This window comes from Rhinichthys klamathensis, unplaced genomic scaffold, assembly GCF_029890125.1.
Source record: "Rhinichthys klamathensis goyatoka isolate OS25496 unplaced genomic scaffold, OSU_Roscu_1.1 h1tg000059l_1, whole genome shotgun sequence".
Lineage (NCBI taxonomy): Eukaryota > Metazoa > Chordata > Actinopteri > Cypriniformes > Leuciscidae > Rhinichthys > Rhinichthys klamathensis.
In genome coordinates, this window is record NW_026606604.1 from 945,217 (window position 1) to 966,526 (window position 21,310).

At 37.6% G+C, this 21,310-nt stretch overlaps 1 protein-coding gene across 4 annotated transcripts in view; it reads left to right on the top strand.

Annotated features, from left to right (window-relative positions):
• cunh8orf34 (chromosome unknown C8orf34 homolog) overlaps positions 1-21,310 on the top strand; it is a 101,872-nt gene that overhangs the window by 14,207 nt on the left and 66,355 nt on the right. For all 4 annotated transcript variants that reach the window (XM_056248834.1, XM_056248836.1, XM_056248833.1 and 1 more), the window contains exons 4-7: positions 4,360-4,488; positions 5,089-5,117; positions 5,739-5,902; positions 20,777-20,943. In XM_056248834.1, the coding sequence (XP_056104809.1) occupies positions 4,360-4,488; positions 5,089-5,117; positions 5,739-5,902; positions 20,777-20,943 (489 nt within the window). The remainder of the gene's footprint in view (positions 1-4,359; positions 4,489-5,088; positions 5,118-5,738; positions 5,903-20,776; positions 20,944-21,310) is intronic.

Here is a 21,310-nt window from a genome sequence, read left to right on the forward strand (position 1 = left end):
ATTTTTATAAAGTAAACATAAGAATAAATTTTATATTGTTTGCAATATTTCAAGATGAGCTTACTGGACTGGACTTTTTTTGGAAAAAAAAAATTCATGTCAAAATGTGAGTATCCAATACATCAGGCTTTTGAAGAACTATTTATTTATACAACTCTCAATCACCATTGTATTGCATTGCATTGTATGTTTTGCTCATATTATATTTAGGGCTGTCAAATGATTAATCACGATTAATCACATCCAAAAAGTTTTAAAAGTTTTTTTACATAATATATGGGTGCACTGTGTATAATTATTTTGTATATATATAAATACACACACATGCATGTATATTTAAGAAAAAAATATAATTTATATATAAAATATTTATATTTATATATAATATAAATTATATATAAATCTATATACAGTATATACATGAAAATATTTCTTAAATATATACAAGCATGTGTGTGTATTTATATATATAAAATAATTATACACAATGCACCCACATATATTATGTAAAAAAAAAACTTTTATTTTGGATGTGATTAATCATTTGACAGCCCTAATTATATTCATATTTCTGACTATTACTTTATATGTCAGGCTATACAGGTTTAATGACCAAAATAGAAGCTTCTCTAAAGTCCCTAAATTCCTTTTATTGAATTTGTTGCAGACAAACCATTATTCAATTTCATGTTTTATGCATTGTTGTGTTTTTATAATGAGAATTTGGTTGTACCGGTACATGTAAATGCACTTGGTGTCAAGTTTTGATGTTCGCAAGTGCATATGAGACTTGAGCGCTGTAGTAAATGTTGTGTATTTTTTTTGTGTAAATTATTCATTTAACATCTTTCAAGTGCCAGCTACGTTTAAAAAATGTAGGCTTTTGGTTTCCAAGCAGTGATATTTTACATAATGAGTCCAGAGGTTACTCTGCAGCACATGAAACATAAACAAAGTGTAATTTACACATGGAAACACACTGCAGCATGTATAGTATCTGTCATTTTCATGCTCATACTGTACATAACAAGGTAAAGATATCCGTTCTCCCTAAGCAACACATCACACAGGACACTTCTGACTCTGACATGCTATAGATCTTCCTGATTTATTGTTAGGATTCTATTAGGATTTTATGCTAATCAAGCTCATAAGCACAGTCTTAAGAAACTAACCTACTCATTTTAAAATCAATCCAAATGATCTCCCAGATCATCATAACATTCACTAATTGGTCATTCTGGGTATCCAGAATATGGGTATGCCGCTTGACCGCAGAACCTAATGAGCTGTTCTGTTCTGTTACCTGAGATAACCTGTACTGTCACTGTCATGGAGTTACACTATTTGTCTAAAATGTTTTTTTTTTTTGTGTGTGTATGACATGGAAATGCAACACTTACTGCATGCCATCTTATTGCTTCCTCCTCACAGCACTTTTTGTCCACATAGGCCACGTTTAAAGCAATTTGAGAGGCTTGGGGAATGTGTTTTGGAGGTGGATGGGAAAACACCCTGCAACAGAAATCATTTGCAAAACATGCAGTGCACTGAAAGCAAGTGTCACAGCGGTAGCAAGCACATTTAGCTTGATTTTGTGAGCGTTCTAAATTATTCAGTGTTACACTTTTTGCTGCAAGTGCTCTCAGTCAGACTCAGAGATATTTCATATGTCTGAAAATCTGCACCCGTTGGATTTTTTATTTTTTTTTGCAATGGCGATGCACAGCGCAAAAATAGTACCATTTGCAGTAGTACTGTTTTCAAGAGTCCTTGGATGATGGTGGACAAAGTATAGTTGTCTTTAAAATGCTCAGCAACTGCTCAAGTATTGATAGGGACCAGTGTTGATAGACTGCTGTTGATTTGTGATGTGATCTGTCCTACCTGAGAAGTGTAACCCAGGTGAATTGCGTAAAAGTTGCTGCATTTTCAAATATATTTTAAAAAGCATTTATTTCACTCATGTATAGCTTCCTACAACATTGCAAGAGCTAGGCACCATCTAGCAATAACTTTTTAAGAATTCTCTAGCAATAAGGGATATGGATTAGTGAGATTATCAAATCATGAAGGCTGTGATTTATTTATATAAACAGACTCACTGTGTGTTTCATAATGAAGTGCAGCATTGTTCATTTACACGTGAACAGCGTATGATCCGCTGTTTCCCGTGTCATCAGAGTAGCTTGGCTAATAATACACAACAATTATTATGTGTTTTTTGATTATTTTTATATACTACTATTCAGAGATGCTCACAAGTCTCTGAGCTAGAGTCCAAGTCAAGTCTCAAGTCTCTGAGCTAGAGTCCAAGTCAAGTCTCAAGTCTCTGAGCTAGAGTCCAAGTCAAGTCTCAAGTCTTTGAGCTAGAGTCCAAGTCAAGTCTCAAGTCTCTTGTGGTTATAAGTGTTGCATCACGTACAGCAACCCATCCAGGTTGCTTAGAACACTGCATAACTTTATATAAGGAATTCGAAGCATGTAATATGTTAGGTTACACTTTATTTCGATAGTCCACTTTAGACATTCTACTATGTACATTTTCAACTACATGTCAACTAACTCTCATTAGAGTATTAGTAGACTGTCAGGTTATGATGTGGGTTTGGGTTTGGAGAACAAGTTGACTTGTAGTTGCCAAGTTACTTATAGTCAGTAGAATATCTGTTGGGGAACCAACAAAATAATATATTATAATACATAATTAGCAGATATTAAGCCTACTAATACTCTAATGAGAGTTAGTTGACATACAGCTGCAAAGTTACTTATAGTTAGTCGAATGTATAAAGTGGACTATCAAAATAAAGTGGTACCATATGTTATTATGACTCCTTTATCTATTAGCATACAGTATCAGCTTTGATTTTAGTATATAATCAGTGTAAACAGGCTATTGCAACATGACAAAAACACCAAGAATGCTTTACTTTTAGTTAATTTCTTTATTTTGCCTTGTAGCTTGAACATACCAAGACATAAGACCAAATATAGAAAATGATATAACTCACAACACTAAAATTGACACACTCCTATTTAGTGCAAAACATCAGTGTAGCTAAATGCAAATAAACTATTGTGTCCAAATGAAATTAACACTACAGTGCACTTGCAAAACATTCAAATGCTCAAAATCTTTAGTGTATATGTGAAGCAACTGACCAACTTATGGCATGTAACTTGTTAAGAACAAAATGTTTAGAAATAAAAAAATCCAAAGGGTGAGATCAGACTGGTTAACCTTCTCTTCTCTTAACACACTCACTAGGTATGGGCCACAAAACATTTCTGGCTTCTTCTGGCTGCACTGCCTATGCAACTAATCATAGCTTAACGTTATACTGTAAGTCAACACATCCCAGACTCTCAAACCAGTGTAACGTTAAAACTAAATGAAACTGTAACGTTACATAAACAACAATAATCCTGTAACCTGTTTGTAGACAACGGGCAGCCAGCGGCACGTAAATGATTAACGTTACGTTAATCGACCACCACAAGTTTGGCAATTAAACAATCGCTCATTCATATTTCATAAGGAAGACAATCGGAGTTAACCTCCCGTAACGTTAGGTAGCTAAAGCAATAAGCAAGCTAACGGTAGATGGTCAATGCTGAGCTAAACATGTTTACTCACCTATCAGGGTGCGTTTTCAGACGCCTGATAAAATTAGATGTAGTTGAGCCAGAATCTTTTATCGTGATACTGCATCATTTGCATTGAGCGCTTCTTTTGAGCGCGTCTTGTTTGAAGTTTTTGAACCTAAAGCTAACGATGAATGGCACAGCAGCGGCCGGTGCAGTCGAACTTTTTGTTTGTTATCCTCTCATGGTCGCGCGCGCGCTGCCAGCAATAGGACGTAGTACGTGGTTACGTAGGCAGGTTATAGGTAACGGAGGGAGGGGGATAACAGCGAGCTCATCAGACGTTTCCTAAAAATAAACATTGTTCACGAGTCCCGCAGCTCGAGTCCGAGTCGAGTCTGAAGTCTTTCGAGGACGAGTCTCAAGTCGAGTCTGAAGTCACTGTGTGTGGGACTTAAGTCGCACTCGAGTCCGAGTCTCAAACTCGAGTCCCCATCTCTGCTACTATTATTATTATTATATACTTGTTTTTTTGTTTTTTACAGTACAATATTTATATATTCCTTTAATTTCTGTTGTGGTTGTTCTTGTAAAGTCATCGTGAATGGGGGGAAAACTGGTTTTCTTTCTTCATCTGATCGCACGCTTAATAAAACTGAAATATTGTGCGCAAAAATCACACAGCTGTATTGTGAATTTAATGTTTGAACCGTACAGGAAGGATCTGGCTTTTTCAGTTTTTGAAAGTATTTTATTCTTTTTATGTTGCAGTGCCTCGTTCAATACTGCGTCCTACCTGGGACTGGAGGACTAAACCTGAGGGTCGAGACTTTAATGAGTTCAATCACATACTGCAGGAGAGCAAGAAGCTTGGCAAAGCCCTGGAGAATCTGTCCCGCAGTGAGTGAACCGACAACTATCCAGTGCGAAACAGCAATGGAAGGCTAATTCACACTGCACGGACAGACACTGACAGACTGCAACAGACACTTCAGCAGGTTTTCTCGGATCAGTGTGTTACCCCTGTTGGCGTCTGTCGGCTCTCGTTTTCACCAATTAAACATGTTGAACATGGTCTTGGAAAGTCTGAAAAGTGACGTACTGTAAAATGGTGATTTGTCTACTGTTAGAGCATTATTTATACTTAGCCTTTCGAATTTATACATTTATTATAAATATTTTAAAATAAACTCATTGTGTTGAAGCTAAAGGTTCTCATCTGGTGGATTACAAAACCAAATTGAGTCTCAAGTTCTGACAGCAGGAAGAAAACAATCCCGGGCCAAAAGCAAATAGTAAAATAGTGTACAACTATAAATATGCTGAATCAACTATTCATTTATCAACTACCTTATCAACTATATTATGTAGGCTTATCAACTAAAAAAAAAAACTCAAAATTTTTGAAAATGCTTGGTCCCCATCCTGAACACCAATTGAGAACCTTTCTAATTTCTAATTTTCTAATTCATTTATGTGTGATTTTATTTCCTTTGCCAGGCATTGCTGTTTCTGACGACTTTGATCTGGTATGATGCTTATTATTTCTTTTTATCTTTTATGCTGTCTTGCAGTAATAAAAATGAAATATTGTTATGGATTTGTTTAGGAGCTGTAAAAAAAAGCTTAGTTTGATTGTTGTTTGTGTGAAGACTCAAATAGAAATAAAAAAAGATGAATAGAGAACCCAGTTAAAACATATTTCTCTGAATACAGTACAGTTTTTAAACTTTAATAGCCTGTGTTTTTGGCCATTTGCCCAGGCTTCCCTCTGCTCCCAATTTGGCACTTCAAATGAAAATTTAAAACATTTAGATATTAAAGCAAATTAATTTCTTCTCTTAGTGCCGTTATAGAGGACGTTTTCTCATAATTGCCTGTTGCTGATAAACTACAGAAAAGTGTAATGTCAAAGCTGAATTTTTATTACTGCTCACCATGTGCGTCCTCCATTATTAAAATCTATTCACTGTAAAAATGACTGGCCACAAAAATAGCATAGATAATGAGTCATATTTCAACATCAGCCCTTTAATTACCACCTCTGTAATTGATCACCCATTTGTGTAACCACAAATTGTTTTATGTTTACATCTCTGCCTGTTCCTCTCTCCTTTTCGGCTCTTCACACCTTGTCCTCCCTTTGAAAGGACCCTCGGGCGTATAACTCTGTACAGAGGCCTCGCGTGGTGGGTGAGTGGGTGGGCCGCGAGGAGGAAGATTCAGACCCCCTTGCGGCTGAGATGCTTCAGCCCCCTGTCCCAAGAGCCAAAACTGAGGGTTGGGCGAGCAAAGACAACAGTCCTGTTGGAAGGTGAGCAAACTAATTATGCAAGATATGTTTTTTTGTAACCCTTATGACTTACTTTTCTTAATGAACACTAAAGGTGATATTTAGCTGCTCTTTTCCATGGTGACCATCCTAATTAGAAAGGATCTAGTTTTAAAAGCAAGATTTGGAGGGAATAACAACTAAAAGTTTGTTTAAGCTACTAAATTGGATTATTTTTCTGATACTTTATGGTGGGTTTTTGTCCTTTTGGAGCTTGACAACCCTTTGTCCCCATCCAGTTTCATTGAATTTAAAGGGTTAGTTGCCCTAAAAATGAAAATTCAGTCATTCTTGATTCGCCCTCATGTCGTTCCAAACCCGTAAGACTTTCGTTCATCTTGAAACACAAATTAAGATTTTTTTTATGAAATCAAAGTGATTTTTGTCCCTCCATTGACAGTCTATGCAACTACCACTTTGACGCTTCAAAAATTTTATAAAGAGATCGTAAAACGAATCCGTATGAATTGTGCGGTTTAGTCCAAATTTTCTGAAGGGACACGATCGCTTTATATGATGAACAGAATTAATTTAGGCTTTTTTTCACATAAAAACATTCATTAATGCACACATCAGTTGTGGTAAACGGAGCTCAATCATGCTTGCTTGATGTGCAAGAACCAATGAGGTTTGTTCTCGCGCATCAAGCAAGTACAGATGAGCTTCTGTTTGTTCGCTGATCAATGTTTATATGTGAATAAAAGCCTAAATTCAATCTATTCTTCATATAAAGCGATCCAGTGTCTTCAGAAAAAAAATTGGACTAAACCACTCAATTCATATGGATTAGTTTTATGATCTATTTATGATCTTTTTGAAGCGTCATAGTGGTAGTTGCGTAGACTGTCAATGGAGGGACAGAAATCTCTCATTTCATTAAAATATCTTAATTTGTGTTTCGAAGATAAATGAAATATTTACAGGTTTAGAAAGAATGACATGAGGGTGAGTAAATGATGAAATAATTTTTTTTTTCATTTTTGGGTGAACTAACCCTTTAAGATATTGTATTTGTATGAGTGTGTCTCTCTGCATTTTACTTACTCTTTCCAAGTTGATGTAAGGACATCCCATCACATTCTTATTTGTTCTAGAAGATAAGGAAGTTTATTTACATTAAAAAAGTGTCATATTAATGTGAGCCACCGTTTAATAAAGCATATGTCGTACTTCATAATGTTTTTTCTCTAAATATCTCAATAAACCTTTTGTCAGGTTTTACGGTGTATAGCCTCCGGTAACCCCACATAAATGGGGAGATATTCTTTAAAATGTGTACGCACTGCACAGCTATCTCTTTAAAACAGCAATTGCAGCTCCTCGACCCTTTAAAGACGTTACCAGGGTGATTTTAATTGGCTAGTGTTTGAGTGGAGGGCAGAGGCTGGCCGCAGAGAATGCAGCTAATTAGAAAGGATCAGATATTAAATAATAAATCATATTCAGAAGCCGGCTGACAGAAAAGACTTCATTCTATTAAAATATTCTCTCACTTGATTACAGTACATTATGGAGCCTCTGGTCGATATCGCAGGCGTCCCCAGTGCATATAGCTGTACAAGCTCTGCCAGAGACTTTCATTACAGAGAACCAAGGCAATGGGCTGCTGTGATCTCTAGCCTTAGTCCTCATCAATGTGAATGAATCATTGCAAGAGTAAACACTTTCTCCTCTAACATTGTTCTTCTGCTATTTATTACAGATATTTAGACATTTGAAGGTACAGCAGTTCATTGCAGTCGATGCTAGATAATTTTGGCTTTTATAACAAAAGATTGAGTAGTGAATTGATTTTTACTGAATATAGTTATTAGGTGAACTAATGAAGTCATGAAGATGTGACATATGATACGGACTTTTATTAGTGTGGCATTTGAGAAAATTAATCGAATAACATTAACTTTAACGGTTCATGCTGATGCAGACATAATACTTTCTTTGTGCTTTATAGATATAACTGTAACTTTTGATCAATTTAATGCATCCTTGCTGAATAAAAGTATTCATTTCTTTAAAAATCTTACTGACCCCAAACTTTTGAACATTAGTGTACTTTCAATAGTTTCAATAAATAGTCTAAGGAGTACTAAGTTTATGTTAAAAATTATATATTTTTTTAGTGAATCAGAAACATAGGGCCCTATTTTAACGATCTAAGCGCATGGTTGGTCTAAAGCGCACGGCACTGGCGCACTTAGGGTGTGTCCGAATCCCCTTTTGCTAGTTTAACGACGGGAAAAATGGTCGGCGCGCCCGGCGCATGGTCTAAAAGGGTTGTCCCTATTCTCTTAATGAGTAATGGGTGTGTTTTGGGCGTAACGTGCAATAAACCAATCAGTCTCATCTCCCATTCCCTTTAAAAGCCAGTTGCGTGACATGGCGGATTGCTATTTACATGCCGGAATTTGCAAGCAGAAAGACATTTCTAGCAAGGAAACAGATCTGCTTGTGCGCAAGGTTGAAGCGCGCGAGCAGACCATCTACAGGACAAGCCGGATCCACCATGGGCCCTATTTTAACGATCTGAAACGCAAGTGTCAAAGCGTAAAGCGCAAGTAACTTTGTGGGCGGATCCCGGCGCTGTTGCTATTTTCCCGGCGGGATAAATGCCTCTTGCGCCTGGCGCAAATCTAAAAGGGGTTGGTCTGAAGTAGCTTCATTATTCATAGGTGTGGTTTGGGCGTAACGTGAAATAAACCAATCAGAGCGTCATCTCACATTCCCTTTAAGAGCAGGCGCGCTTGTTCTAAAGCGGATTCCTATTATAACGGCGGATTTGCCAGGCGCGCGCCAGGAGCGGTTCACAGCCGAGGAGAGCAACGTTCTTGTCAGGCCCGTAAAACACAGAGAAGTGACATTGGGGATGGAGAAACCCACCCAAATTAACTTCTGTTAAACAGGCGTATGATAATTTGGGTAAATGTGTAAGCTACATGCTTTTATAATAAATTGTCTATCTATCTATCTATCTATCTATCTATCTATCTATCTATCTATCTATCTATCTATCTATCTATCTATCTATCTATCTATATATCTATCTATCGTAATAATGTATGATTTGCAAAAATGAAAACTGCTGCTTAGATGAGAGAATCAACGTGTATGCGCGTTGTGCACACGCTACATTGATTATGGCCAAGCATGCGCCCTTAAAATAGCATAATGAACAACGCGCAACGCGCCACTGACTTTAGACTAGTTTTTTTCTGGTCAGTGGCGCAATTGTTTTATAGAACAGCAAAATAGCATGAGGGAAAGTTTGCGCCGGAACACGCCTCCTCTTTGCGCTGAACCGCCCCGGGGAGCGCAAGTGTATTTTTTAGTTAACCGACGTGCGTCTGTGGAGGGAAAAGTCCGCTTTGCGCGGGTGCAAAATAGGAATGATACATGCGTCCGTGTACAAAGTCATTTGCGCCGAGTGCAAGATAGGGCCCCATATCTTTATGTACACAATAATAATCTTTTATAGTGTAATCCTTTTATTTTTAATATTTGACATGTTTGTGTGCTGCTGCGTGTCCCTGTGTGTGTAATAAGCAGTGTAGACACGTTGTGGACCCGCCTATAGGCGCATATTACTAATGCGCCATTGACTTGCGCATTGACTAGATCAGGTTTTTGAAACTGAAACTAGCAAAACACGCTTGCGTCACACCTGGTGCTGCATTGCGCCGGGTTTATGATAGAGCCCGAGTGCAAACAATGTAGTCCGATCCCTAAACGAATTATTCTTCTCAACCCATTCTTTTTAGTGAATCGATCACATAAAGCTAATATTTAATTGTGAGACTTAAGTCTGTGTAGTTACTGACTGGTTGCTTATATGTTATTGCAGTTTTGGATTGCATGAATGAAATGTAAAGCCCTGGTTCAAATCTTGCAATGTCATTCAAGACATGAATCTGCAAGTCTAAAACCCCATGAGTAGGGGATACAAATCTTCCCAATAGCCCCTGCACACGTACTGAAACACAGCATGGCTGTTTTCAACACCTGTTCTGTAATTTGACATAGAGGAAGAAACCGGCAGCTGCTCTGTATAATGACCCCCGCTTTCCCACTTCTGGAACAAAAAATACTGTTTTTCCTTCATAACCTCTCCCTCGAACGACGAAGCTCTCCTTCTGAGGAAGCTGTCAGTCTTCAGGCGCTGCAGACAGAGACGTCTGGGAGAGTGTCGAGGCTGCTGGGAAATTAGGTGGAGGCAGAGGTGGATGCTGGAAAGGGTTATTTTGACTGATTTTGGAGATGATAAAGCTCCAGTGTGGGACTCCGCTCTCATTCCCTTTACACACAGGCAACATATTATAAAGCGTAATCCCCTCGTTCTCTCTTTTCTCCCCTCCTCCCTTTCCGTTTCCTTCGAACTCCTACGCTCCACGTATCTCTTCTTTCCTTACATTCATAAACATCCCCATCAACCCACTCTCACTGCAGGGTTCCAGCCAAAGACATGCTCAGATGTACAGTATACTCAGCTGAGAGCGTCTGACTTTCACGACCCTAATGTGATTAAGGGCTGGTCGATCCCGGGACTGTTCTTGTGGTGGCGTCAGAAATGTATTATTATTATGACCTCATTTGCAGCGGCTCCAGAATGATTAGTCGTACGGCATTTGCAGCTCAGGTGACTGGCTCAAAAAAAAAAAACTTGTCACCTTGGAATTATAAGGTTCTATCTGCATTTTACCCGTTCCAAAAATCCCCATTTTCAAATTTGAGAGGGTTTTTGATATTGTACATTTAGAATATGGCCTCTGTCATTTTCATGTATGAAAGAGACTTGTTAAAATGCATGCATTTATGTATGTATTGTAAAGTATCTGGGGTCGTTTTGGGGAATATGTATTCAATAATAAATAATTCATAATTAATAATTATTCATACGGGTTTGAACCAAATACTTGTACATTGTACATGTTTTTCGTGGAATTCCTTTGAAGCTTGATTGGGTGTTTAAGAGAAAGAACCTTCAAGATTTCTTATAACACCCCTGGGTCACAAAGTTAGCAAGATGTAATGTAAATCAACAAATGGGGAACGAAGATTGGAGTTTATCGAGACTAAACATGCTACACAGTGATTTATGTTTCTCATAGTATGCAAGTCATGTCTCAAACATTAACCCATTAGAGTTTACAAGGACACACAGACCAAACAACATAAAGGAAAATCATGAGATGGAACATTAGATACATGTATCACATGGTTATATATATATATATATATATATATATATATATATATATTAGGGGTGGAACGGTACATGTATTCGTATCAAACCGAAACGGTACGGGCGTCACGGTTCGGTGCACGAATTTACACGGAGAATACACGGTATACAAATAAATAAAACTCGCGTGCAAATTAATTAATGTAATGCGGAACTACTGTTAGATACGCGGGTTCTTTAGGGACACATAATATGTACCATCGGCTTAGCTCTGAACGCGCGTTCACTTCAAACTTTGCGTCCTATTCGCGTCCTATTCGCTTTGGACTAGCGTCGAACTAGACGCGAATTTGACGCTCTATTCGCGTTTGGTGTGACCGTGACCGCATAATGAACAGGCTGCGATGTCAGGATTGCAATGCTGGAGTGTGTGTGTGTGTGTGTGTGTGTGTGTGTGTGTGTGTGTGTGTGTGTGTGTGAGAGAGAGAGAGGCTCGCGGGCGCGATCGAACTGTGTGTGTGTGTGTGTGTGAGAGAGAGAGAGACAGATTGTTCATACAGATCATTAAACCTGCAAAGTGTTTACTTATATTTGTGTACACTCGCAATAAAACACAACATTGTGCTTTTGTCACACTGTAAACTCTTGTCAAACTGTAACCTACAACTGTTACCCAACCAAAAGCACACACACACACACACACACTGTTTTAAAAGCAAAACATATTTATCCAACTCCATTTCAAAATAGTCTGTGGGTCCCATCTTTTGGACATTCGTCATATTGCATTGGTTTTCATTTCTTGTCCTCGGAGCACTAATCTTACACATTCTACATTGATTAAAAAAAGAAAATCGAATGTTTTTAATGGTAGTATTATTTTATACAGAAATCAATTATTTATAATTCAGATGAGAATAATGTTACATTGTCAATTAATAATGTTAATTAAAATTAAGGAAAACAAATATATTGATCTGAAATATAGCAAAATAATTTTAAATTAATAGTACAATTACCAAACATATCGCAAGGTCTTTTTGTCTTTTTATTAATTTAATTAATAAACTAATTATATAAAACTATTGTCAGTGCACTCCAAATAAACTGGTTCTATGCCTTTATTAATAAAGCTTATTTAAAAAATACAATGCCTTCTGCATTTTTGTTTTGCTTTTTCCTCCATTGTACCGAAATCGTACCGAACCGTGATGTCTGAACCGAACCGTGACTTCGGTGTACCGTTCCACCCCTAATATATATATATATATATATATATATATATATATAGAATAAATAGGTTTAACCAGGGTTCATTTCTCCTTCTCAGCAAGAATTAGGAGAAAATCACACTTTCGGGGACATTCCAAGGGGGTAATAAAACTCAGTCTTGTAACAGAACACCCCGTTCTTTGTGTGTGTGTGTGTGTGTGTGTGTGTGTGTGTGTGTGTGTGTGTGAGAGAGAGAGAGTGTGTGTGTGTGTGTGTGTGTGTGTGTGTGGTCGTTGTACACACGTTCTTGCTTGAGGAAAGGGGGAAGTCAACTGACAGAGTCCATACCCTACAGTATGAATATCAGAGGTCGCGTTAACCGAACATTTTCCGTCATTGACAGATTTTTTTTTTGCAGTGACTAAAAACTGTCTTTCAATTTGACAGATTACACTGAGAGTGTAACTGTAATTACATAGTTCTGGCATGAAACTCTGAATGGTGCATGCTGATAGGTCTTTAACTGATTGGTAGCAATTATGTCGTTATCTACTTAGCACAGCTGATTGGTTGCTGTTGAATCAGCGGCCAATGAGCTTGCTGCTCAAACATTCAAATACTTGGCATTGTTTGCTGTTACTGACTGCAGCGCGCTTTCAGACACCCTCCACCTTCCCCAGCTCCACCTGTATAGATCTGCAACGGGGTTAATTCATGAATGTTACATGTGCAGCAGCATGTCTTACATGCTCACAGCAATGTCTGTGAATGTATTGGCAGTAAAAAGTCTCTTTACTCACTCTGCAGCAGCAGCAGCGTAGCAGATCTATTCCACCAAGACCAAATACATTAACATTGCCATATCCATTTTTTTATATATTTTTTTATTTATTTATTTATTTATTTTTATTTGACATGGACATTGCAATTAAACATAGTACAAAACAAGTCTGTAACTGATGCTATGCAAAAAGAGTGTATAGCTTTTGCTAATTTTCAACTCCAGTCCATGCCAATTTCTATTACCATACTAATCTCCTGAGAGTTGTCATGACAGAACAGCAATTCTCACCCCTGTCCACTTGGTGGCGAGTGCGCTCTTGCTGACTATCAAGTTAATTGTCAAGAGTAGCGAGTTACGTGACATTATTTACAAGCTGTTTTATTGACGTCTTTCTGCGAGTGAAACACTGATAGAACGATTACATGAGAGACATGATACGGATTTCGGTAAGTTCATGTTTATTTCGTTCTGTAACGAGAAAGGGATGATCGCGCTCCGCTTCGCTTGAACTGAGGCGCTAATCTCTCGCACTACATTAAAGAGCAGATTAATGACAATTAAAATGACGGATATAAGATTATGACGGAATTTTTACGACCCTGTCCGTCAAAATGACAGACAATGCAGAAGTCTAACGAGACCTCTTGTATGTATGTATGCTATGTATTCATTCATTCATTCATTGTTTGTAGGGTAGCCTGCTCTAAGCCTTGTTGGAGGAAAGGTATTAAAACCTGGTTACATAAAATAAGTTTAGGAAACTGAGATTTTGCTGTCTTTGTAATCTTATCTGATGTAAATAATGCTGGTAGCCATTATATATGCAAATACAGGAGAGGAGGTATAGAGTTCACTACTAATGAGCATTGTGTGTCACACTGCCATCTGTAAAAGCTACATCTACTAAACCACCAGCTGACCTGCGATCAGTGAATCGGCGCTAACCACACATCTGACTAATTACATAACACTTCTCAAATCATTCGTACTTAAAACAGATTTGCTGTGGGTATTTTGAGGCCTGAGGTTTCTGTCAGCAGCCACGAATGACATACGTCACCCTCTTTATACTGACCTATATGCAGTGTTTTTTTTGTAGTTTTTTTGTTGATGAACCTTTCCAGATCACCATCCGTTTTTCCTCCCATTCCTATTGGATGACCTGCACATTTACAGCCACCAGTTGACTCCTCGCGGCCCTTGTGGTCTGTGTAATTTTAAGCTATTTACATCATATGGAACAGTTGTTCCATAACTTCATTCTTAGTTTTGGTTTTGTGGTCTTGTTTTTCTTTTTTGGAGCAGTGAATGCTTCTGTGGATACAGCCTGTTCTGCCAGGTGGACGCTGTGGAGAGTTTCTCATCCCACAGGAACGCGGCAGCAGTACAACTTTAGTTCTGTCTAACAAGGCTTCACATGGCCATACCAACCCACGCAAGGCTATAGACTGGCTTACATAGTTTCAATGAATGCGGTCATCTGAAGCAATATGTTCTCACTTGCATTTTATTTTAGTAGCGCAGCCTCAGATTCATTAATGTGTAATTATTTGAACGCTGGTTAGGCCCCATCTGAGAGACAAACTCTTCTGTATGACAGGAGCCGAAATTAGTAAATTGAATGTTTCCATTTATGCAGCTTTTTCCTAAATCATTATTTGTTAGCCGTGCTTCACTGCGCTCTGTTTACCACATCCCCCTTCACTAGAACAAGACCCTTATTAAGCGAAATGACAGGATTAATTAGGTCACTAACTCCACCTCTGTGTAATTAAACCAAGCTGAGCTAGAGTTGTCACTACAGTAACAGTAGCATTTGCATTTATTTGAAACACTGCCAGGGTCCTGTACTGTATGTTAGTCTGAGATATTGTGTTCTGAATGCTATTGTGAAAATGATTTAATTTTTTCTCTCTTCCATGCATGAAACAATTAATATAGTGCCATAGCGTTTGAATGGAGTGATTGATTCATACAGCTCTCTGCCAACAGGATGAATAGCGTATTTCTTTTCAAAGTGTTAATCTACCTCATACTGTGATCGTTTGTTCGCTTTATTTGAATGTATTACAATGGGGTCTAAAAGTCTGAGATTAAAATCTATGATTTAGAATCTAATGCAAACATGGGAATAAAAAGGGATCATAGTGATGGAAAAAAATAGGAGAAGGGAAGGGAGGAAAAGTTATACTTCAACGCTTTTGTGTTTGCTTGCAGACGTAGTTGTATTCCAAGAAAGTCTTTGCGTCCACTCACAAAAGCATTGAAATCTAGTTTCTCGGCAGAACACAAAACTTCTGTGAGAGAACGCAAACGTTTTGTGAGTGAATGTAAATTGTCACTGGGAAGGCAAAGGCCTGCGAGAGACACAAATATTTTGTGAGAGGATATAAAGTTTCTCGGGGGAATACAATACTTTTAAGAGAAGGCAAAAGTTTTGTGAGTGAATTTAAAGTATCTCTGGGGAATGGAAAAGTTTAGTGAGTTTATGTAAATTTCTTCCTTTTAGCGGCTCCTTAGGTTTTAGGTTTATACAAAAAGTAAAAAACTGGAACTTTGACTTATTAAAATAAGTAAGAATTATTGAAGATTCATTGTGATTTTTAATGCACTTATCATCAGTGTTGGGGAAAGTTACTTTTAAAAGTAATGCGTTACAATATTGCGTTACTCCCTAAAAAGTTACTAATTACATTACCTATTTACTTTTTATGGAAAGTAATGCGTTATGTTACTTTTGTGTTAGGCCTACTTTTTCTCACCTGGGCAGGGCTTTCTTGCTTGTTTTTTAATACAACAACAACAAAAATCTATTTTTGGCTAAGTTACCCTTTCATACCCAAAAAGTTATATGAATAAGCTTCAATCTGAAGGAAATGCAAATTCATGTCTGTGCAGTAGAGGGCGCAGCTCAAACAAACCTTTCAGCTGTGCTGCCATATTGGATTGCAGAAGAATAGAATGCAGGAGAAGAAAGTTAAACTATTGTCAGCAATGATACTGTTATCAGAATTATTGTAAATACTAGTTTTCCACAACGCCTCTGCACTTACTCCCGATTTCTCTCAAAATGGGGACAGGAGAGGTGTCAGTCAATAAATGGGGAAAAAAAGTAACTTGTGGTACTTACATTATTTGAAAATGGAACTCAGGTATTTTATTGTAATGCATTATTTTACTAGTTATTTAAAAGTAATCTGATTAAGTAACTCATTACTTGTAAGTAACTCGCGTTACTTGTAATGCGTTACCCCCAAAACCTCTAATCATACTTTATATTGAAATAAATTGGTAAGCTTGAATAAATGAAAGCTTCTTCACGAGTGGCTTAAGTGTCATGTTTGGTTGAGACAATGGCGTTCTGGGTGCCTGAAAACGCAAACTTTTGAAAACGGGTTTCAAAGTGCAAGTTTTTGAAAACGGTCTCCGTGTAAACAACAAAAACGCAAATCTCTGAAAATGTTGACGTCATGCACATGCGTATTATATGTTCAGTCTATAGTGTTTCATTGCCATATAATGGCCTGGCAGTAGAATACAGGGTTGTTAGTTGTTTTCGCGGATCCGTGTGAATGGGGATCGTTTTGACAATGAAAACTCAAAGGAAAAACGTCTCCGTTTTAAGCATATCGTTGTCGTGTAAATGTACCCTTAAACTTATGCTGGGTACACACCAAAAGATAATCGGGCTGATTTTGGGCCGATTTTCCCCATTCCGACAATCCTAGCTATGTCCAGATTATCTTGATGGTTCTACAGATTATTTTATCAGATTTCCCCTTGGTGTGAGGTGTGTCCGAACCTGCTCGGAAGAACGTCGGAGCCGCCCCGATCGCAAATCGTAAATATTCAACATGTTGAATATTTACGATCAGAAATCCTGATGTGTGGGGGGAACCCCGATGACAAACGTGCGCACGCTCTGGAGATTATCACGTGAAACGAAACAATATCCAATCAGAAAGCGAGATGATGGAAGACGGAAGCATAACAAACGCAGTCATGGCGTTGCAAAAAGTTAAATTGACGTGGACAGCAGAGATGGAGGATCAGCTTGTTGATTTGTGGCAACAGCACAAATGTTTTTTCTGTGAAAATCATTCCAAACACTATCATCGCAATTTCTTCCTGCATATCGTCCGCCAAGCTTATTCTGAAGTCTCGCGAGATTTTGTGAGATTTCCTTTGTTCACAGTCGAGACTCTGGTTGAAAATCTGTTCGTGTGTGGTGTGCTGTCTTTGTCACATCATGGCACACCACACACTATAGGAGCAAAACGCTTAAATCTAGGATTTTTTGTCCTCATGTTTGTGGTCTATCACATTTTGAAAATCTTATAAGATGTAAAAAATCTTTTGGTGTGTACCCAGCATTAGAGACCTGGGAACAGAACAACCAAACTTCATAAGACGAGATCGGACAAAGAACTGAACAAAATACAGGGCTTAAATAACAAGAGTCAACTAATCAAGCAAAACCACATCAGGTGCACACTAATCAATCAGTAACCAAGGAGACAAATGACTGAGAAACACCAACTCATAGTAACACAAATACAGATAACACCTTAGAACCCTGACACTAATGATATTGGATCCCATTGTATACAGCATCATGGTCCTGAATAATTACCAATTTACTTTAATCATATATCATGATATTTTAGAGCCATAATGCTCTTGTGGGATTTTCAGCTTTGCATCCATCTTGTATTTCCTCTATCTCAGTCATCCCCATTCTCTATGTGAAAAAGAACAAAAAGCTTAAAAGTATTAACATGCAAGTGCAGAATACAGTGATAATGAAAACAGTATCTGTACTCTGTTTCTTGCTGTGTTTCAAACAGTGAAATTAGTGTTCATATGAATTTTTATGAGCACTGGGATATGTGTCTCAGCATTGCTGATGCTGTAGTACACTACAGGAGAGCTGAGAATTGGCTGAGTGATGCTCAGTTAGGGGGAAAAAAAGGTCTAAATGATCCATAGTAGAGGGGATGTGCAGTATTAGCATAGCCATTAGCATAGTAATGTTCAACTCAGGATATTAAAACAGCACCATAACCTTTCGATAATGTTATTCCAATAAGATAACGATCAAATTAACCCCTTGCAGACTATTTTTGCCACTCTTTATCAGTGAGACATGGCAATAATTTTGCCAGTATCGACATGTGACAACCATATGCTTATTATTCATTTAATTTATTTCTCCATCAGTTCGCTCAAAATGGAATAATTGACCTGGTATTTTTGACCCAGAAGTTCAGAACTGAACCCTATTTCTTGCCTATTTTTAACGTGTTAAAGATTTGTAATATAGATAAAACTAACATTATCAAACATTTTAGAAATCTAAATTACGTTTTTTCTTCAATAAGGAATGTTGAATGTTTCCATGGATGTTAATGGAAATGCCTATGAGTCCAGATCTGCTAAGGGGTAATAATGGAACAAGTTTTAAAAAGTGTCACTATTATCAACAGGTTTAAAAAAGTTTTTTTTTGTTATAAGGCACAATAAAAACAACTTTGTGCATCAAAACCACTCTTCCTGTAAAAATATGAGTATAACATTTTTGACATGCCAAACCTGTCAGTCTCTGAGTAACAAATAATTTAAGCCGCAAAATAAACTTCTGTAACATTCCGTAAAATGAGTATAATGAACAACGCAAAAATAATTTTGAACGTCTCCAACACGTTTTATAATTACCTAAAAATTAAATATAGTTCGGCCTTTATGCACATTATCGCGTCTGTCAAAAACGTAGGCTTGCTGTTGGTTGGTATATTTGAACTAAAAACAACACACTCATTGGGCATCAATCACTTAACTGAATACTTGCCAGCTAAGAAGTAAATAATAATTACCTATCAGATCCATCTGTTTTTATATCCACATTGTTTTAATGTCACGACAACTGTCTCTGTTAAAAAATAACATGCACAATACATGGTAGTATTTGCGAGAAGCAGGTCCAACGAGTACGGTACACGTTTCCTGGAAAACCCACTTTACCGGATGTTTTGACTATGACATCGCTTTCCGAGAAGAGGTTTAAAATGGTGGCTTGAGCGGCTTCAACATGCCATGAGAAGATGTCAGAGACGATAACGTACCTAATACATAACTGACTCATATAACCATAGATTCGGGAACTTGACATCTTTATAAAATGTAGTTTGATCACTATCTTCTCAGTTATTTAAAAGATTGTTAAAAAAAGTTTGATAAATTGTTTAATTTTCCAATAAAAGATGATTTCATTTTACATGATTTGTTACATTTCACAGTTCCTTAGCAGATTTTGACTCCTATAAAGAACCTTATTTTTTAAGAGTGTACAGTACAGTACATATATTTCAGGTAGAACTTAATTGTGGAAGAAAGATTGTGTGTGACTGGAAGATAATGACTGTGAAGTCTGTTGCTGAAATGGCTGAGATTTTTTTGACAGAGCAGCCTGCTGATTTTAGCTGATCGCAAGTCAGTTTCCTCTTCTCTCTTATATAGTTTAATGTAGAAGTATATTATCTCTTGATGTTTGTTGAGAAGGATGATGTTGCTCTTGAAAGATTCAGCACGCCCTAGCTGAGGTCTTAATAGTTAGTCAAGATGACATAAGTGGAGTATTTCCTAATCTTTACTAGCATTTTTTGACAATTTTATGTATTTCTTAAAATATTATTAAAAGGCAAAAAAAAGCATCTACAGGTCGAAACTGTTGACTAGCCAATAGCCATAGTGCTTGGTTGGGTAATGCATGTTCGAATCTGGCTGTGCATTGTTTCTAATAATATTATGCCCACTCTCTACAGTCTATTACCATATACACAAAACCTTGACAACTACAATGTGTTCTAGATCAGTGGTTCTCAACCTTTTTGAACAATAGTTCTGTTTCATTCCACCTGACTGCAAGAGGTGGTTCTCAAGCACTAGTAGATTATCGCAGCGCCAGATAGATAAGTCGAGATAATATACCAACAAAGTCTTGTAGTTATGTAGGCTCAGCCTCAAGGATTATACCCACATTAGGTCAGCCTTCAGTCTCTTTTTTTTTCTCGCCTGACAGCATTAATATAATTGGATTGGATTAATTTTCTGACATTTGGTGAGTTTTTAGTTTATTTGTCAGATTTTATGTCATGTCTGTAACTCTTCTCGGGCTTCTCGGTGCTATCCGGTGGCTAGTGTTTACCACACTGATAGGTTTGGCGGTCTCCCGCTAACTTTATTATTTCTATGTTGTGATACACTGTGATCCTTGGTGCAATCCGTGGACCAGTTGTCAAGTTTGAAAATATATTTGAGCGTTCTTGCTCACACTAACCTTTTGGTTCTATCCTTTTGGTTTCTGTTATTGTAGTAATCATGGCTCATGGTTCTATAGCAACTGGATTCTCATTGAGATATCACGGACCGTTTTTTGCACTATAGTCTTTTGCCAATGTCGGAGAAATGGCTCGGTCTCACGAGTTATAACCTAAATCCATGCTAAAGCTTGGGGAAGCGTAGTTACACCCGAATATATTGGCTTGGAGACGTGTTACGCTTTGAAACACACCCTTGGAAGTTTGCTTAGGCCCCCTATTGGGCCCTGGCCACCTGGTTGAGAACCACTGTTCTAGATGCTAAAACTATATTCAGAGAAGTTTCTTCTCTTTCTCTTTGTCTGCAGCTTGAAAATGGAGACGAAGGGTAAAGGACTAAAACAGCAGCAACAGAATCACAAGAAACTTCTGGCAGCCATGTTGTCTCAGGACTCGTTTGACTCCATGCCTGACTCGGCCCCCTCAGTCACTGAAGACGAGATGGAAGATGAGGATGATGCCATGGAGCTGCTAGGTAATGAGAAAATACACACTCACAGAGAAATCTAGATATCATGCTTGCTTGTTTCTCACTTATTCCTCCTCATAACCACATAATCATTACCACATAATCTACAAAGTCCTATATCACGCATACCCAAACAGAGTTACGTGTTTGTGGCTCATTTCACCACTGATTTTGAAGCTTCATTTGCAGTCTAAATTGTGTGCTGAATGCCTTTTGATTGCAGAAGCACATTTAGTATCATCAAGAGTATCTTCTCATATCTGCACTGTTTCTAACAAGATTTCATACTTTCATGAAGGGAGAGCTCATATGTAGTCCAATAGAATATTTTAGTTGTAAAATTCATTTGTGAATCTGTATTGTTTTGGTAGTA